At 45.8% G+C, this 20,131-nt stretch overlaps 1 protein-coding gene and 1 long non-coding RNA gene across 4 annotated transcripts in view; both read left to right on the top strand.

Annotated features, from left to right (window-relative positions):
* LOC105430584 (uncharacterized) overlaps window positions 1–19,286 on the top strand; it is a 26,349-nt gene extending 7,063 nt beyond the window's left edge. For 2 of the 3 annotated variants that reach the window (XM_089084274.1, XM_089084275.1), the window contains exon 2: window positions 10,004–19,286. In XM_089084274.1, coding sequence (XP_088940400.1) covers window positions 10,036–11,997 — 1,962 coding nt within the window. In that variant the 5' untranslated portion in view covers window positions 10,004–10,035 and the 3' untranslated portion in view covers window positions 11,998–19,286. The remainder of the gene's footprint in view (window positions 1–10,003) is intronic. The other variant, XM_089084273.1, reaches the window with a different exon arrangement.
* Window positions 1,566–8,997, top strand: LOC148934704 (uncharacterized). Its single transcript, XR_016141181.1, has 2 exons — window positions 1,566–3,277; window positions 4,168–8,997. It is a non-coding gene; the product is annotated as an uncharacterized LOC148934704 (long non-coding RNA).
* Window positions 19,287–20,131: the final 845 nt, after the last annotated feature.

Raw genomic sequence — 20,131 nt, forward strand, 5'->3', positions numbered from 1 at the left:
TTAGCGCGACTACGCTGCTGTGCTTTTCGTTCGAAGCTGGACGTCGTTATTATCTTGGCCGTTAAATATGGCCTCGCTCCCCCCCCCCCCCCCACACACACACACACCCACACACACACGATGAATAAATTAACGCGCGACAAACGCGCGCGCTTCGGACATTCCGCTCCGCGGGATAAGAAGAAAGGAAAACGGAGGAGGCTTGAAAGTCACAGTTTTTCGCTTTACGCGCGCGAAGCGTAAATTAATTCCTTAACCGTCACGTAAAAATGACGATGAGAGTGGTTTGACAAGCGGTTTTTGTATCTTAAACGGCGCCCAGAGCACAGCGAGATACAGCGAATTCGCAACTATTTTCGCAGCTCAAATAAACGGCAACTACGGACGAGGGACAGGTGGAGGAAATAACCGATAGTTATCGGTACAGAACAGAGGAGACGCGGAACGAGCAGATGGGATGTTTTAATATGTCCGACCGATATTTCTGTTCGGCTTCATCGACGCGGAACTGCGGGGATACACAGCCCGGGCGTTGACACGCCGAGCGCGTTGATATTTCGCGTATCGTAAATTAGAAATATCGCTACATATCGCATGCTTTTATCTACAGGCTTTATCGTCCATATTTTTATCTATATTTCGCGATCGACTTGCTGCCGATCTCTCCCTAATAGCTTCATTCAACACGATAATGTTTTAATGTACGTTCCATATAGACGTGGAAGATGCATCGCGCACTTTTTTTTCCCCCAGCTTATAGATTACTCGACGGATTTTCAATTTAATTCTTTTTAGCAAAAGTTAAAACATTTATTGAATTTCCCGCAATCGATTATACCAACTGGATTGGATATTTTACGCTTAAGTATTGAATACTTCAGCTGCAGAAACACAAATATTAGACATTTTAACACAAATATATAGATTTTACTATTTATCATGAAATTCTCGTTTCGTGTTTAGTGATCGGGAATTTATAATGTCGACAACAAATTTGATGTTAAATTGACACAATAAAAATATTCAATTTTTTATTAAGAAAAAATTTCTACTCTAGATTTATAAAATTGAATTTATAATTAATAGGAAATTCGTAACATTCCATAAATTCAGCATGTGCATAACACGTCGAATTGTATTGGATTTACCTGGAGGTTAATTCCGTATTGACCGCAACATATAAATTAGATTACACAGTGCCGGTGTTAATATGCAAATACGGAAAAGCGGGGGAAAGAAAGTTCCGAACGCGAAAAGCCAGTTTTTCGTATCAGCGAGCGGCTCGCGGAAATGAGAGCACGCCTGTGAGAGAATAAATTAGATTAAGTCGTTTAATTCGATCATCCGTGAATTTTCGCAAGTTAATACCGTTGTTATGAAGTCACCCGGTAATCTTCGTCCGGCACGGGCGGGGGGAAGATGTAGCGTCAGCTCGTCGGCCGAGGAATGTAGATGAAAATGCGGTCCAGTTTAGTTTCATATCTCCGCCGCACGCGAAAGAGATATGAGATGCACAGAAAGGTATGCCGTGCCAGCGTTGACAGCGCCGTGGGACTTAAACGATTAATTTTCTCTGCCGAGCGTTAATTCGCTCGAAAGTCGGAGCGAATCGCGTCGCGGATCCAAGCGCGACATGTGGCCGCGCGTGTTACACACGTCCGCGGAATTTCATTCGTGATTTATCGGCAGACGATTTTTATGAAGGGGATTTTATGAGAAACGCGATCGCTGAAAGCGCAGAACGTTGAAATAAGATGACGACGACGGGCGACGGCGACGGCGATGACGATGGTCGCGACTACGTTATTCGTCCGTTCGTCGTATGCGCATCCGTGCGATCCGAGGAGCAAATTTCAATATCTCTGACGGCGAAATCGAGTGGCGCGAGACGCGCCTTGCTTTATATTGCCGGAACACTTTCCGCATGGCATTGCCAAAAGCTGGACTCTTTTAAATTCCGGAACAGTCGAACCTTCTCGGCGAAGAGACGGCGCCGTTTAACGCGCGGAGCGATTTAGAATCGAGGTGTCTGCTTTTTTCCGATAGTAACAAACGGAGAGAGATAGTAAAAAGAAAGGGAGAGAGAGAAGGAGAGGAAGAGAGGGGAGAGAGAGAGAGAGAGAGAGAGAAAGCGCGAACGAGCAGAGCGAGCATTCCATGCGGCACGTTAGCATTCATTGAGAAAAAGGTGCGAGCGGGAAGGTCGTAACTGATGAACCGGGCGCGATAAAAGCGGCACGAGATAAAGTGAGTAACATCGTGGTCTAACGATGGCGCGGGTACGACGGGGAAGGGGGAGACGGAGTACTTAGGATCTGCAACCCATGTGTACGTGTGTAACGCCGAGGGAACACACGGTGTGCCGCACAATCGTTCAATCCTAATGACACCGTTTCTAAGAGCTCCGGGTATCTCGAGTTCCCGGGACCGAAAGCGGAGCCGGGCGCGAGCGACGACGCGATTTAACTTTAGAAATCTGAATCTTTTTTCGTGCGACGGAAACGTCGCGAGCGGACGACAAAAGAAAGAGCGGAAGGAACAGTCAAAAGCGAGAGAGAGAGAGAGAGAGAGAGAGAGAGAGAGAGAGAGAGAGAGAGAGACCGACCGAAAACGCGCATTCTGCGACAGCGAAATAAGCGTGAGGACGAGGAGGGGCGGGGTAGAAGGACAGAAGGAGAAGCCGAAATGCTCGTTTACGTATAACCGAGAACCGGGGCCGGATGAACAGATGGACGGACAGACAGACAGACGCAGTGTGTACGGTCTGGGTATCTTTAATATCTTTAATCCACACCCCTGCGCTCGCGCGCGCCCGTGAAGCGGAGGTATGCGTGCAAGCAGCCCCCTAAGCCTCTGTCGTACTACGATGGGGATAGCCCTCCGTGTGTTTGAGCTACGCAGGCGCGGTTTATCGACTGCCGCATATATATAGGAGCGGCGGGAGAAGCGTTTCGTTTCGTTTCGTTTCGTTTCGCAGTAGCCCGAACAATTTCTGCACCACTACCAGAGACTCTCTCTCTCTCTCTCTCTCTCTCTCTCTCTCCTTTCTGTTCTCCTTCCACCTTTTACACTATCCTCTCTTCATCCTTTTCCTCTCCCCCCTCTCTCTTTCTCTCTCTTGCTCCATCGCTGTCTCCCTCTCTCTTTCTCTTTTTCTCTCTTGCGCTCCTCTTTGTTCGTTCGTCGTTCGTCTCGGCTCCGGATATTTGTCCGGATTGCAATTGCAGAGGGCTTTTTCCCACTCGCTTCCCTCGTGCCTCGGCGCGTACCCGACTGAGTGAGTCTTCTTTCTCGCTCCCTCTCTCTTTTCCCCTTTGAACCCACATTTTCTTTCCTCTCTCCTTTCTCTGTGTCGCCACGACCTCCGCGCGAAGCAATATTTTACTCGAGCGGATACACGGACTTCGGCCGCGCGCCCCGAGAAGACCGGGAGGGTTAAAATCGTTTCGACGTGCTCGATGACCAATCGAGTACCATCTCCCTCTCGGTGGAAATGCGAACCGGACGCTAGTAGCCACCGCATTAATCCTACCCTGAATGTAACTCGCCTCTCTCCGCGATCGTCGTCCGTCCGATTCCGTGCCCCTTTTCGCTCGAGACACCCTCTTGCTCGAGCACGCGAGAATCGAATGCTTCCTTCAATTTGCATAATTTTTCACGACGGAAGAAAGAGATTTCGAAGTAAGCGAGGGGGAATTTCGCGATGAACCTCCGAGAGCGTAACGTTTCACGGACGTTCTGTCTGCCTCACCGTCTCATCCTCACCAAAGTTTCGTAGTGCCTAATCCCTGATTAACGCAGGTATCGCTCAATACCGATCGTCCGAAACTTTCTCCCCTACGTAGGACGTGTTCGGTTCGGACGTTGATTGCCAGCTGTCTTAAGTTACCGCCGCCGTCCACGAATACCACGGAGACCGATCCCTCTCGATTCTCCCTGGCGCGCGATGCGAGCCGAATCGAAACGAACGACAGCTGTCCCGGGTGGACGCTACGCCGGGGAAAGGTGGTGAGCGAGAATTGATAGCCCCCCCCTCCCCCCCCCGGCATCGTTAAACGGCGTTAAATCCGTAAGCGTCATTTCTCAAGTCGACTCCGGAATATAACGAGCGGGCTCCGGTCGGCGAGTCCGGCCGTCGACCGGCTGTTAAGTAATGTAAATGTCTAGGCATTTTTTTCGTTCCCCGCCCGTGGAAAAGAAGGATGGGTGGAATCCTTTTCGAACAGGTGGCCAGACGTGGACCAACAGGTAGGAAACCGAATACGCTGATACGGGTCAAGAAATGCATAAATTAACCGGGAGGCGTGTATACGAGTCCGGCCCTCACCGTTCGCTTCGTAATTTATGTTCAGCAACTGCATAGTGCCTCGAAAAGGAAAAGGAAAACAGAGACAGAGAGAAAGAAAGAGAGCTAGAGAGAGAGTGAGAGAGGGGGGAGGGGGAGAGGAGGCTATTCATTAAGGCGAGGTGGAGAGACTCGGCCGGGCTAGAGCAAACTTTCGGCTTAACGAATTTTCCGATTTCGCGCATTAATATGCTAATCCAATTAGTCGTTTCGGCACAGCGGCCCGCACTCCCGCACGTGTGGTACCGTCAAGTTTTTAACCCCGAAGAACTAATTGAATTAGCATTTCAATGCAGCGATTCGTGCAATTCGTTTAGAGCGTAGCTTGGTTTAATTCCGGGATACCTCGCGCGTGGAACCGCGCGTCGGTGATATTAACGTTTGATCTGCTACTCTAGTAGTATCCGCGGGGGCACGGTTTTAATTACCGTCCTCGAATATTTATAACGGTAAGTAATTCTTACCGCGCCGGTGCTGGTGCGGCCTTCGCTGCAATGGACGCGTGCAGTGTCGCTCCGTCCGGTGCAATGAAATTAATTATTACGCAGCCCCGCAATGTCACCACTTTTAATTTGGGGCGGAGAAAGAGAGAGAGAGAGAGGGGGGGGAGAGGGGAGAGAAAGAAATTCTGTTTAATTCTTGTTTTTAAAAATTTCTCAACGACATTCGCACTCACAAATGTGCGACTTAATTTGCTTAACTCGATTTATCGTAAATTTCATTATCGTAAATTTAATAAACGTACAACAAAATTAATCTATTCTTCCATACATATTATTTTCAGAGTTAATTTCCCGAAGGGAGAACGGTAATTGATAACAACAATATTCGCGCGACGAGAAAAGTTTCATCTCGCCCACATCTGATTTACTAATTGCATTATCGCGGATTTGCATTATCTTCGCGGCGTGGCGTATTACAGGCGATATGCGATATAGGTAAATCGTAAAATTATAGTTCACGCGTGATTCGTACTCCTCCGCTATAGAGAGCTTGCAGCTCGGTCGTTTATTTGGTGGTTAGCCAAGTTTGGTATGACTGGCTCGTCTTCAGTTGAGTTTCTCTCGCAGCTCGACGGAGAAACGAGGACGACGAGGGGGAGGGGAGAGGTCTCGGGGCCGGGAGGCAGGGGGTCGCGAAAAGGGATTTCGCAAATTGAATGACTTGGCCTGTTATATGTTATCCGAGACTTCTTTGCTTTATGCCACGTAGAATCGGGCGAACGAGCGCAGATTCTATTATAGACAAGAAGTCACCCGCGGCTGCTTAGCTACTACCCCCGATGCCGTTTCCACATGTATTATGCATGTCCGGACAAATTTCATCGTCTGTCGCGCGATGAGGGCGGGAGAGAGGAGGAGGGGGAGAAGCGTCGTCTTATTTATTATTTACGTTCCCTTTAGCCGATAAACGGGCGATCCTAACTTGGCTATCTTGAGAATGCCGACGTCCCTCCTCCCCGCGACGCGACTCAGAATTAAACTGTGCTGCAGCCCGTATTAATTTTTCAAGCGGGATTATATCCCGCCGCGCAATTTATATCGGGACGAGAAACATCGCGCGTATATCGTTACGTGAAGTCTTTTAATTCCGCTCGCACACCGCGCGCAAGCTCGTTACAGACACGCCATGCAAATTACGCGCGAACATTATTTATGATTTTTTTTTTTGCGCGAAAATATCACGTAGCGCGTAAATTGCAGCGTAATAAGATATCGATGATAATGATATGCGGCGCACTGCAAAACTATAAACCGATATATGAAGTCTGCACATCACACGAAGCAGGAAGGGAGGGGGGGGGGAGGGGCGCGGGGCTGCAATAATAATTAAATTTATTTATCAAATCTCGGCAAAATTACATAATGATGTATCAATCTAAAAGATTTACATGATATATGATATGTATATATATTTCTTAATATATAATATGCAAAATATTATATAAATATGAGGTATTACAACGTATAATTGTTTGTAATATTCGTAATCACATATACAAAATCACACATCCCCGCGCACAGATGGACAAAATAAAATTATCGATCGACGTCATAATCATGAAGAATTCATCCTTTTTCTTCACTAATATAGCTATCTCTTTCTGAACACGCCGCTCATCACTGTACCGGAATAAACCTGGTCTTAATAACACAATTTCACTTCTTGCAACAGGATTACCTCGAGGATAGCTATCCGCCATAGCTTTAGAAACAATTACCGATCTTTGATATTGCACTAAATATTTCATCGTTGTAGCATACTGTTAAAGGGTAGCTTTAAGGGTACTTAATCGTCTGTTGGTTGGGGCTTACACGAAACTTACGATGCACAGAACTAGATTATAGTCAGTCTCGTAAATGTAAATCCTTAACGAGTTGCTAGATAGAACGAAATAAAAACTTCTCTCGCTGACCTAGATACTAAGTTGCGATACTTGAGCTAATTCCCGGGGTTTGCTCTTATCATCCCGACGGTTGTAGACAAGCGTTGTTTATCAGAGCGATGTCAGTTTTACCGCGGGGCAAGATATCCTCAAATATCCCCGGCGCAATCAAGTTTCTCCTCCCCCTCCCCTACTTCTTCATCCTCTCTTCTTTTTGGTGTCGATCTCGTTTCACCCTCTTCAACAACTTTCTTCCTCTCGGCGATATTCCGGGAGCCCGAAAAACGCCCCCCCCCCCCCCCCCTATTCCGGCGCGTCCGTTACGAGATAGGAAAAAAAAAGAGGCGCCCGATTTCCCGGAGAAAATGACGCGCGCCGCCCATACGGGATATTACTTGCCGCGGATGTTAACGTCCGTTGCATTTTTTTGCGGACGCGACGGGATGTGCGGCCCTCCGGGATGGCGGGGGGGGGGAGGGCGGGGAGGACGGGGGAAGGGGGCAGTAGAGCGGCTTTGGACGTATAGTTCTGTGCCAGATAGCGGGATGCTAAATCTGTGCATTATACATGACAGTGAGATCAGCGCCATTTGTTATTCCCCGGACGGAGCGCGGAAAAAGAGACGTGAAAAATTACCGGAGGGCGCGGTAAGCACTTACCGAAACGAGGATATTGGGGAAATTTCTGGACACACACATTTCCGCGCCCCTGCCCCCTCCGTAAGAGAGGAGAGGGACACTTGGCAGAGAGATCTCGCGATGTGAACGGGACGATCGAAATTATCGTTGGCGCAATGCGTAATATCCCGCCCTCCGATGCACGCGTTACCCCCTCGATTCGTGCGCTCTGGCACGGGGTTAACGGATAACGATCGCAAATTGTTGTTAGTTCGCCGCCATGTGTAAATGTTTCCGGCGTATCTATCCGCGAACTAGGTTTTCCGCGTACAAGGTGCTTTTGCGTCCGATTACAGGGGTTACATACATTATATGAGGCACTCGCGGTTAATTTGACGGGCTAATCTAGTATCGATTTTCAATCGACGGCGGAGTTATGCGTGTGTTAGATGAGAATTTCAGAGTCGATTACGAAGGCGGCGCTTTGTTTCTCGTTTTAGAGGGAAACATCGCGATAACGCGGCGAACAAAATGGAGACCGTCGCCTTTATTTTATGAATTACATTTTTAAAGCTGAACTTTTATTTTCTATAAATTATTAAGATTGTCTAAAGATATAAATTGTCTAAAGATTACTTTATACTACTTATTCATATCAGTGATTATATTTGTGAAAAATAAAATAAATTAATCGTGTCTTCAGCGTTTTTTTTTTTTATTTTGATATGAGATCTTTTCTAAATTGTTCGAGACTGTAAATTAATAAGAATGCCTGAAACGATAGTTACAACGTATCTTTGTGAGAGTTTTAACGAAATATTAATGGCCTTGGCATTATTTATCTTGTCGCCTAGTAAATTTCCCAGGTCTTAATTCTATCGCAATAGACTAAGAACACTGTGCTTTCACGTGAAATACGAACTCGTCGAATTACTTGTTTTGCGGATAAATTTACCAAGGAAGGATGTGCCATGCTGTAAGAAATAAACGCGCCGTTGGCAAACATATCGTTTTCTTGTTACCCCCAACTTTCTTTGAAGAATAGTTCACTATATTTCTTCGCTTGAGAAATGATACGAGGAAAATATACATCGAGATAAAATGAGCATGAAGAAATATCGTTAACGTAACAAAGGTACACATGATAAAATTAATGTAATTATTATTAAAAAAAAAAAAATAACGCGAATAACTGCAATTTGCGATATTTTCAGAACGATTTTCAGCAATTTTCAAAGAATGTGCGTCATTTATTAAACATGTAATTATCTCGAATGTTCTCATTTTGATGTGAATTTTTCTATATAATTAATATCACATAAGCATTCGAAAATTTCATCCTTCGTATGCGAATACGTTCCAGGTAGTTTGCGATGATTTATATTAATCAACTTGATTGCCTCGTCGAAAGGCAACAACGTCAAAAAATCACCAGGTGAAAATGTCGAGCAATACGAGGAGATTCGTCGTCGGTTTAATTAGCCAGGCGCAGTAAATTTAGCCGGGACGTATAGACGCAAATTTAATATCCACTCCTCTTTCGCAGCCAGTTTGTCATTTCCCTCTTTTTTATCACGAGTGGGTGGCGTTATTTATCCCCCGCGTGGCATACGAAAAAAAAAAAAAAAGAAAACAGAAAAAAAAAAGAAGTTGACGTACAAACTGCGCCGTGTCGGACATGTCCCGGGAGGAGCCTGGCGATGCAGACAGCGCGAAATCTGAAAACGCGAATAAGCGTGCAGGTGTCCGTAAATAAATCTGCATCGAGCTTGTGCGGCAAACCGGCGAACGTAAAAGGTAGTTACGCTTTCGCCGAGTTTACCCGGCTCACAAAGGTCTTTCAGCTAACGGCGGGTTTTATTCGAAACATTTACTGCAGCCTCATGATACAGGGATATCGTTCGTATAATCGCGCCGCGGTACGTGGCGGTATAAAGCGCGAAGAATGTTTCCGCGTTTGCGCGAACAAACACGATAGGATGTGATAAATGTTTTCTAATTGCCTGGATGCAACGGCCCGAGAGAAGCCGTGCGTGCCCGTGCTTCAACGTGCTTCGGCTTTTATTTATGCCGCTTTAAGCGCTCGTACAATTAAATTATTTCAACATTACCGTGACCCCGTTGATTGTAACGATAGTGCTACATCACTACGGTTGAAGAAGAGGAATTTTGATAGAGTATTTCGTAATGCGAAATTAACACGCAGTTAATATCATTAAACTGTCGGTCATTAAAGGGATAATTGGAACCGCGCGGGTTGATGCAGTAGTTTCTATCGGGCTTTGAAGTGTAATTCTATAAATACAGGTGCATACTAAATGTCATGTGATATTCAGATGAATTTGCGTCACGACGCAATGTCTCGAATGATATCTCGCCGCAACTGTATTTTCTCCGATACTTTTAATCAGGCGATTAAAAACTATCGAGACATTTATGAAAAAGTTATAGAAAAAGTTTTTTAGGAGAATTAACTTTCAAGCGTGCAACCGAACAACAAATCTTTACTGTTATTTCAGTTAATTTTATTATTATATTTCGTTCATTTATTTGTAGTCTCCCAGCGATTTTTTTCAATCTCTTTACAGTCATCACACTCACAGTCATAGCTTTTTCGACAATGAATGATAACGACGTTATCTGTTTCTGTCGCAGGGCAGTTCCAGTCCAGAAGGAGTTCATATGGAATGGCATCACGTGGACCGTCGTTGCCGTCGACGCTGCCGATCGCGATAGCGATGGCCGCCGTGATGACAGTCGTGGCTAGTGGCCTCTGCCCGGCGCGATGTCGATGCGATGATGAGAGCTTACGGGTCTCGTGTGCCTATGCCGGCCTCGAGGTCGTGCCGATCCAGCTGAACCCGGAGATCCGCCACTTGGACTTGTCGAACAATCGCGTGACCAACGTGCACCTAACCTTCGGCTTCTACGGGAATCTGGAGAGCCTCGACCTGAGCGCCAATCTCCTTCACACGTTGGGCCTGGCGAATTTTGGCATGCAACAGAATTTGGTCGCGCTCAACGTCAGCAATAACATGATCCACACGTTGGCGAGGAACGCCCTGGACGGGCTGACGTCTTTGAAGGAATTGAATCTGGCCAGTAACAACATCTCGGAGATATCCGAGCAGGCGTTCAAGTCCACCAGCGAGCTGGAGGTGTTGGATCTGAGCGACAATTCGATCACGAGCCTGTGCAACGAATTGTTGAAGAATCTGCATAAAATACGGACTTTGATTTTGAAGAAGAACTCGCTGTTAGAAGTGCCGACGAGCAATCTCGCTCTGGCGCCGAGTCTCGAGCGCGTAGATTTATCGGATAACCTGATACTGGAGCTCGACCGTGACTCCTTGCCGTTATTACCGTCGCTAATCTCCCTAAATCTGTCGAACAACGTCATCAGGTATATCGCCGACGTCGCCTTCGACCGTCTGCCGGATCTCCTGTATCTGGATTTATCCGGGAACAATCTGACTTCCGTGCCTACGGCCGCCCTGGCCAGATTGAACGTTCTGACGGGCCTCGTTTTAAGCACGAATCCCCTCGGATCCCTGAAGGCCGTGGCCTTCCGCAATCTGTTTGAGCTGAGGATCTTGGAGCTGAACGATTGCACGATCGGCAGCGTGAACGCGCGGGCGTTCGCCGACAACGTGAACCTCGAGCGCATCTCGATGGACGGTAATCGGGAATTGAGGGAGCTGCCGGCGCGAGTTCTCTACGGAGCTCGGTACCTCAAGTGGGTCTCGCTACGTCGATGCAGCCTGGAGACCCTGCAGCCGACGCAGTTCCCCGTTGACGGGTTATCGCATCTGCGGGTGGGCGGCAATCCTCTGGTGTGCAACTGCTCGGTACACTGGCTGTGGAACGTGATCCGCGCGGAGGAGCGACGGAACGAGACGCGACTCGAGCTGGACACCCACGACATCGTCTGCAACGACGAGGAGTTCGCCGGCAGGGCGCTGATCGCGCTGTCCGAGGGTTCTCTGCGTTGCCGCCTGAGTCCCCTGTATCTATCGCTCTCCGCCGCCGGTTGCTTCCTGGCGGCCGTCGCCGTGCTCACCCTGATCGCGCGGCTGACCCGCGCGAAGAGGAAGAGACGGTCGCTGGCGTACGCGGCGCCGAGTCGTCCCGAGTTCCTGGTCTACGTCGGCAGGAGCGACAACGGGCTGGACAAGAGCGCCGAGTCGTACAGCCGCCGGCTGCTGGCCAGGAACAACGAGGACATCTCGTACGACACGCCGCGCGGCAAGGTGCCGGCGCCGACGACGACGATGACGACGGCGGATTACAGCCCGCAATCGCGGGAGACGAACATCTACGAGACGCCGCGGTACGCACGGCCGGGACGTCGCGACACCGTCGAGCCTACGTCGCAGAGCAAGCAACTTCCGCTGGAGGAAGGCGTGTACGCGGTCGCGGATGTGACCGACCTGCGGGACGAGCCGCCGGAAGTGCTGTCGCTTTATCGGGCGCGCAGTCCTCTCGCCGCCAGGTCGAATGCTCTGCGGCGGTTGGACTACGGTTACGATTACGAGTACGATTACGATTACGAGCCGACGGCGCCGCCGTCGCCGCCGCCGCCGCCGCCGTCGCCGCCGCCGCCGCCGCCGCCTCCGCTATCTGAGAAACCGCACGTCGTCTTTGTGTGAGGGGACCCCGGGCGGTCGAAGATCGTAACGCGTAAACCGGAGGGTCCAGTTGCGGCGGTAATAAGCGAATCCGGGGGCTAGTCTAGTCGTTAGACGGAACCGGATACGCCGTCGACTCCGTCGTATCGCGGGCCTTTAACTACTCGAAACTGTCTCGGGATTATTGCTCGGATCCTCAGAATCTTGATGAACCCGATACATTGCGTAGACCAGAGAGGACCAGAGAGGGTAGCCGCTGGAATCCGAGATAGCCGCGAGAATGCCGCAAAAGGTATAAGAGGTATACTCCACTCGGCGAGAGTCCCGGATCGTCATTTGACCGCGAAGTTTACGCGAGGTAGGATATCGTTTCGGAAACGATTGCGTTGGCTCTGCCTGTCTCGTATTGATCACGTCTTATTGCGTACGAAGACCAACAAAGGTGCATTCAACACGGCTAAACGTTTGAGCAACGATAACGTTAGAGTTCACGATGGGTATAAAAAGAGAGAAAACGAGAAAGAGAAGAAGAGGAAGAAGGAAAAGAAAGAAAAAAAAAAAAAAACCGACGTTCACCGTTTCGGACAGTTTGTGCCGCAGTAAGACACCGGAGTGGCGTCGAGATCGCAGGTGGACATTACTTTCCACTTTTGGCGTTGAAAGGATGATTGATACCATCGTCGTCGTTGGTTGTTGTCGTCGTCATCGTCGGGAAAGCGGATTATCCGAAATTCTGTTGCTCGAGCGAGAACGGTGTGGGGTGCGGTGTTTTTGGCTCGTAAGAAACCGGCGGGGTTACGGCGCGCGACACGCGCTGAAATTATCCCCCCAGGACAAACAGAAGCAACCGTGGACGAGTGAAAATGAAATGTCTTCCGAGATAGTTGCGTCGCTGCTAAGAGAAAGAAAGCGAGAGAGAGAGAGAGAGAGAGAGAGAGAGAGAGAGAGAGAGAGAGAGAGAGAGAGAGAGCCAGGATGCATTCTCACTGAGGGAACACAATCTGACTCGGAATGTAAATTGCACGGGAGCGCAAGAGTACGTTGTACGATCGTGAGAGAGAAAGAGAGAAAGAGAGAGAGAGAGAGAGAGGGAGAGAAAGGTTACACGAGCGGACCTGTATTTATTTTGCGAGGATTGCGAATTGAAATCCGCGCTGGCTCAGTGCGAATGCAGTGGCCCAGTTTTGCCCGACGAGCGTTTATTCTGTCGGATTCGTTTGAACAAGTAGTGACAAATCAAATCAAAGCTGCGTCGCGTTAGTCGATTAAAAGGTCCTCCTAAAAGATTACTAGCTATTTAGAGATTAATATAATCTTCGTAAGGTCCGTTCCAGGCTCGGGGGTTTACAACTGAGCTAACGGTCGGTTACGTCACACCGTTGTAGGGATTGATTAGTAGCGGCTCTTATTATCCTCCCCCTCCTCCCCGCCCTCACCTCACCTCGCCCTTTATTCCGAATATCTTTCAAAACACTCGTTTAAGCTCGGACTCGGTTTCGTACGTATCCGTAAATAATACGTATTTGAGTATCCGGATTCGAATATCTTTCTACACGAGAATTTCCACACGTTTATCGATTGGTTCGGATACTTAATGAATAACGGATATGAATTATTGAACTTTGACGTAGCGCTGGTTAAATATATATATATATATATATATATATATATATATACATATGAAGCTAATTCAGATATTTGTAGTGTTTACGAAAGACCGAATGCTATCTGATCTTTTATTCTCTCGATTTAAAGATAGAACAAGCATCCGGATACTCGGACGCTCACTGTTTGCAAATCCGAAATTGCAGCCGAGAGCGCCGTTAATATAAAAGAGCGATAAGTTGTCTGCTGAAAAATTGCGTTAAACACGTTCCTCTACACGAGACACGCTTAAGGGAGCAAATTACGTTATAAGTCACGAATCCGATTTCTTTCCCTCTTTTTGCGACTGACGGAGGGAGGGATCCCTCATTCGTACGAAGTATTGTAAATTGAAGCAATAATAGTTACGATCTTTACACTGTAAGCACATTACACACCGAATAAAATTTAAGGATAACTACAAAGGACACATTTATACGAAGCATAAACAAATATACATACGAAAAATATAAATATAAATATATATATTTATTTATTAATTTATGATGTTAAGTTTGGAAAAGAAAAAAATGTTACGTTTTGAATACGAAAATATACTCAATGCAGTACGAATAAAGTGCGTACGTTTCCGTTATAGGAATCACCAGGAGCAGACTCGTACTTGCGATTCGCCATAGCGATTCCGTTTTTTGTTTACCGATGAAGATACGCATCCACTCGGTGCGTGCATCCCCCGTACGTTCCCCTGTAAAACGACGACGGAAGTCGTTACGCGAATCCGCGATTACGATGCTGAGAACCTATTTATATATGTTCTTCTTTCTTTCTTTCTTTTTTTTTTTTTTCCTCTATTTGCGCACGCCTCCAAACGCATTGCGTCCACGAAATCTAACGGAATATGCAAAACTTCCTAATTGGATCCGCTTGTAAGGCAACTTCGTGAGTAGTAGTAGTAGTAGTGGTAGTAGTAGTAGTAGTAGTAGTAGTAGTAGTAGTAGTTTGCAACACCCGGAGATTAAGTCTCGTTACTGAATCGCATTTTCCTACTACGGGTCGGGGAAGCTCGAACTTTCACAATGACAGAATTTAAAGAGAGAGATAGAGGAAAGAGGACGAAGAAGAGAGGGAGAGAAAGAGAGAGAGGGATTAAGGACGCTTTTTTTTTTAAATCGTCAGCATTCGTTTGGTGAATCTTAAAGCGAATGGAAGATGATGAACTTTCAATTGAAGCGTTGAAAAAGTGTACCGAGATAATATTTTCCTAATCGCGACACATGTTTGTAATGATTAATTTTTCAATGATAAACGAGCCGATCATTACCGTGTGTGTTATATTGATGAAGATTCATTATACGATCTGACGATGGACGATGGATCAATAATGGAACAGAATCAATTTCGTTTCTATCGAAATAACGTCGGGTGCATACATTTGCATACATTTTGATGAGGATCATTAATAACGAGCATTTAAAGGAACATTGTTTGTGTGAAATGAAAATTAACCCCTTCTCGTACGCGTGAAGCTGGAAAGTCAATTTCCTTGAGATACGTAGCTACGTGGTCCTCTAACGAGATCGCGCAGAGAAATTCTCGTTTCCCGGGTCGTCGTTCGATATATGCGGATGGTTTCATAAAAAATGTATGGAAACCACCCGTTCTCTTCCCGTTCGAAATGTTCGCAGTTTCCCCAGATAGTCGGCAATCCCCGTCAATTCGCATCAACGTTCATTCGCGCCGAACGGCGCGACCGGGGGCGGCCGTTTAAAAAAATGATGGTACTCAGCTGCATGGAGAAAAAAAAGGAATGGGAGAGAAAGAGGATAAGAGAGAGAGAGAGAGAGAGGGAGGAAGCGGGGAAACCTGACGAAACTATATTTACGAGGGTCATGGAGGCGTTTAGCTTTAATGCGATTAGAACGAAACATTCTGGATTTTCTGGTGTGTTCTCTCGAGCAAGCGATGCGCCTTCCTCCGTTTTCGGTCGCTTGGCGCCCTGAAAAATTCATTCCACCCCGAAACGAGAAGCTTTCCCGCGGAAAGAACAGAGAGAGAAAGCGTTTGAATGAAAATCCCCTGTTAACGTGCTTCCCGCTGCGCGGTCCATTGACCTAGCAAGCTACATCACGAGCCTTTCTGCTTTCGGCTTCCGCCGAAACGGGTCGTCCGTCTCGACTCGCTAAGTCTCGAAGTTCCGACGCGGAATGCGCAATCGATTGTCATAGTTTAACTCGAAACTCGGCGACTCTACCTCTACTTCTTTGATTATGCGAGGAGTTTTGCAACAAACCTTTGCCGAGAGGCAGAGAAAATGAAAACGAGTAGAGAGAGAGAGAGAGAGAGAGAGAGAGAGAGAGAGAGGAAGGGAGAGAGAATAAATTTCGAACCTTCGGTTTTATTAGAATTTTAAGGCAGATAATCAGTTTTAAACATCGCGAAGCGCGCACGTTGAAATATAATCAACGGATTTTGTCGTATTTCAGTAAACGTAATTATACTTATGAATATTTAAATATACTTTACCTCTCTCAGTTAGCGAAAAATGTTTTATTATTTTTATTCATGTAAAACCCCCTGTTGAATTTGAATATATAATTTAGATTTTATAAATAGTGAAAATATAATTTGCATATTCAATTATTAATAAGAATGTCTGTGTGCAAATATATTGAATTGACTTTTAAAATTAACGGAGATAATCAAATAGATCGAAATTCTAATTAAACTTATATATCGCATCTCTTTGCTTCTTTGTCTCACTTGGGCATTAAGGAGTAAGGGAGGAATTAAATCCGATCCAATTTACAACTTTGATTACCAACATTAGACGTTCATCTCCAACCATTTCTCCATCTCACCCCCTTCTCTCTCTCTCTCTCTCTCTCTCTCTCTCTGCCATTCAAATCGCGCTATTAAGTTGAAATCGTAAGCGAATATCCAAGATATTCGCTTACGATATCTATGCCGCTCGGGCTACAACTGATTGTGAGATCTTCTACATCGGCATTTCCATTTACGTTTGTTTCGTACAGAAATCCCAAGATCCGTTTACTTCGTCACGATTATAAACCACCGGTCCTCTGAGTAATCACCGCTGAGATAAAATCTCAACTCCTCCGAGCGAATCGAGAGATTAGACTCTGTTTCTCCGGGCGTGTACAATGATGAAGATATCGTCGGAAATATGAGACCTGTGAGAATCCCAAAGCGCCAGTAATTATATATCAGCCTATAATAATTATATATAAACTTTGTCAGCCTCTGACGTATAACCTATGAAAAACACGTGGCTCGTCAAGCGAGATGTTATTTTTAACATCTATCGCCCCCGTACGCTTTTAATGTTTAATCACATCCGGCGTTCGTCTATTCATCCACTTTTCATATATAGAGAATAATTTGAGAATTCGGGAAGACACGCCACCCTCCCCCCTCCCCCTGTCGCGGGCGCGGCCCGAAATATTCGAACCAAAAGTATTCTCGCGCGTTTGCCCACCCTCTCTCGCTTTCTCTTTCCCGCTCGGTTAGCCGAGATTCCTCGGTGGCACTTCGCTCGACTCGTTAGTCACGGTAGTTAGTCATGCTACGTGCATCTCGTCTTGAGAACGACCAAGACGAGAGAGGCGGAGAGAGTGGTTCTTCATTCCGTGAGGGGGTTGGCGGGACAGAAGCCACCCTGAAAGAGGGATAGAGGCTTCGCGCGCGCGAGCGCGTCCTTCCTCGCTCTCTTCCTTCTCTTTCTCCTCTTCTCAATCGCGAGTGTTTCCCTTCCCTCGTACCCTCGTACTTCGAAACCGCACTTCGGAGACTTCGATGCGTTTGAGGCGTGCCGCTGCTGCACAGCGGCTATTTTTGTATGTACATACAACCCGCGTAACATGTCGGGACGTGTAGTCGATGTCAGAACGGTAGTCGAAATATATATATATATATATCTGCCTCTTTTTTCCTCTCTTCCGCTTCGTAGAAATATCTCGCTCTAGTTTATTCCCGTGTAAATTAAAGAAGAGTAACACACAGCTATTACGATATTAACAAGACACCCGTACGTTCTGGCCCGATAAATCACCGCGCGCAGTACGCATTCAACGTTGTAACGACCTTATTATTATCACCTCCCGTGATTTATATAGGTATAGGCCTGCGGAAAAGTTGCCTGCTAAGTAAAAAAATGTTCGTACCGTTCTGACGCCGATAAATCATCGTCCCCTCATGTGCGCGAACGTTCATATGCGAGTGCCCGTTCTCTCTACTCGTTTCCCCCCCCCTCCCCCACGTGTGTGCGTGTGTGGATTTATATACGTGCGTGCGCGTGTGCGTGTACTCACGGCACCGGTGTCATAATGGCAATGCGATCGTTTCCCGAAATATTCGCGGTCATTCGGATTCCCGGAAGCTCGGTGCTCATTCAGGACTGAAAATAAAGACGATTAAGCGAGTCATCAGGATAAAGATAAACCGACGGAGAATAGCTCGTACGAGGTCACTCTGTCGTTTCGCATTTGCGTTTATGAGACCGCGGCACGTGATACGTGTTGCTCGTATGTATCGTTCTTATCCCCTGTCTTCGCTCTCGTTCGAACATCTCCCCCTGCCGTTCTCCGATTGCCTTGCGTTCTTTCAAGCTTGAAAAAGAGAGAGAGAGAGAGAGAGAGAGAGAGAGAGACCAAAATACCGTATTTTCTTGTCGCGTGGATGCGTAATGCAATGTACCTTTTCACCACTCTGCTTCGCACCCCTGTGTCTCCTTAACAAATCTGAACGATTTGCGTTCTCGGCAGAACGCTAATCGCTGGAAAGAAACAAGAAACCTCCTTTTATATGTATTTTGTGCATTAAGAAACTGGAGCTTAAAATCATTTGATGACCAATGCGAGCGTGCGCACGCGCGCTCTTTTGCTCTTTTGTAAATATAATAATTTTTAATAAAAGCAAAAGCTTTTTTTTCTTTTGTCTCCGTACATTTCTTTCGTACAAAGAGAGATTTATAGCATCATGATATATAATGAATTTATTCAATTGTACGTGAACATGTCATTTCGATTACAGCAGTGATTTATTGCCAGTCGAACGGTTCTTAATTAAAATAGACCTTTTATGAAATCCGTTCCATTTGCGTTTGAATTCTTTATTGCCATATAACGAGAAGGTCCATTTTGGAAGAAGATCTTGTTCAGAGAGGATTTTTTTCGTGTTCTCCACCAAGTGTGAATTTGGAAAAGATGAATATTTTACACGGTCTCGATTACGAAAGACGCATCGAGAGACGCATGTAATTGTTAATGAACTTGTTAGACGCACGATAAATATTGGATTTTTACTGGGCGACATTGTACATTGCATGTTTCACCGCACTTTTTAGTAACGTAGTCATATTTAGACTCCCCTCCTCCTTCCCTCCCCCTCCCCCTCAATTACGATCGACTCGTAGCTGTAGCTGACGAGAAAAGTTTCGATTCTCTCATATAACTCGTAACTGTAATCTAGACTAGATATTTTGAACTTCTACGTTTAATGCACTTGAAATTCTTCTCTGATCTTTCGAGATGAGCTACGGATTTATACTTACGAAAATGTACGCGCGTATACAGGGCGTTCCTAAATCTGTCGTTGTGCTCCACGCAGCGAGATCTTTTGAGACCAATTTAAATTTGATCTTTCCTCAACAAAAAAAAAAAAAAAAAAAAGAAAAACACCGGGAAGCGTCAACAGCTAGCTTCCATATTATACGGGTACCGCGAACGATTAAAAATTAAAGGGTCTCCCTGAAACTGACTTTGAAGTCGCTACAGTACAGTAGTGTTCTAAAATCTCGCGCTCCAGTAAATTCCAAGTGAAGTGAATTTCACTTAAATGGAACTTTAATTAAAGACTGCGTTACGGCAAGTTATTTAATATTGAAACGTTGAAAAATTATGAGCGCAAATGATGTCTACCAGTTTTTGCAAAAGGAAATAAAGGTCCATTTTTAACGGGAAAAAATTGACTCGTGATATTAATCAAAGAATCTCGGTGGAGCACGAAAACAAAATTGGGAACAATTTCCCTATTATGTATGCAACATATACAAATGTATACATATATACATATATGCATGCACTCGTGTACTCTCAGATATATTCACGTCACGAACGATTCTTGCGTGAACACAAAATACTTAAAGTAATATTTTAAGTAATTACGTATACAAAATTTCATACATTGCTAAGAAAAATGTTTAAAACGTTTAATAAAATTATATTCAGTAAAAAGAACGTGCCAATTGTCTATCGATACACACGCAACAAGAGCTTACATAATCTTAGTTTGTGATATTATTATATTGATGCAATATCGCTTGTCTTTTATCATTTAGATATTTTCATACAATCACCTTTTCCTTTTTATAGTTTATAATTTTCTCGCACAATCCTTATAGTATGTGTTATCCAAGATACATGTGACTGCTTTCTTTTGCTTTCTTTTTCAACTTTGTGATTCTTGAAGATAAGCGACTATTGCATCTATATACTAGATGCCTACGAACAAAAAAGGGTGAGTTATTTTTTTA

This window comes from Pogonomyrmex barbatus, unplaced genomic scaffold, assembly GCF_055798465.1.
Source record: "Pogonomyrmex barbatus isolate J1 unplaced genomic scaffold, ASM5579846v1 scaffold8, whole genome shotgun sequence".
NCBI lineage: Eukaryota > Metazoa > Arthropoda > Insecta > Hymenoptera > Formicidae > Pogonomyrmex > Pogonomyrmex barbatus.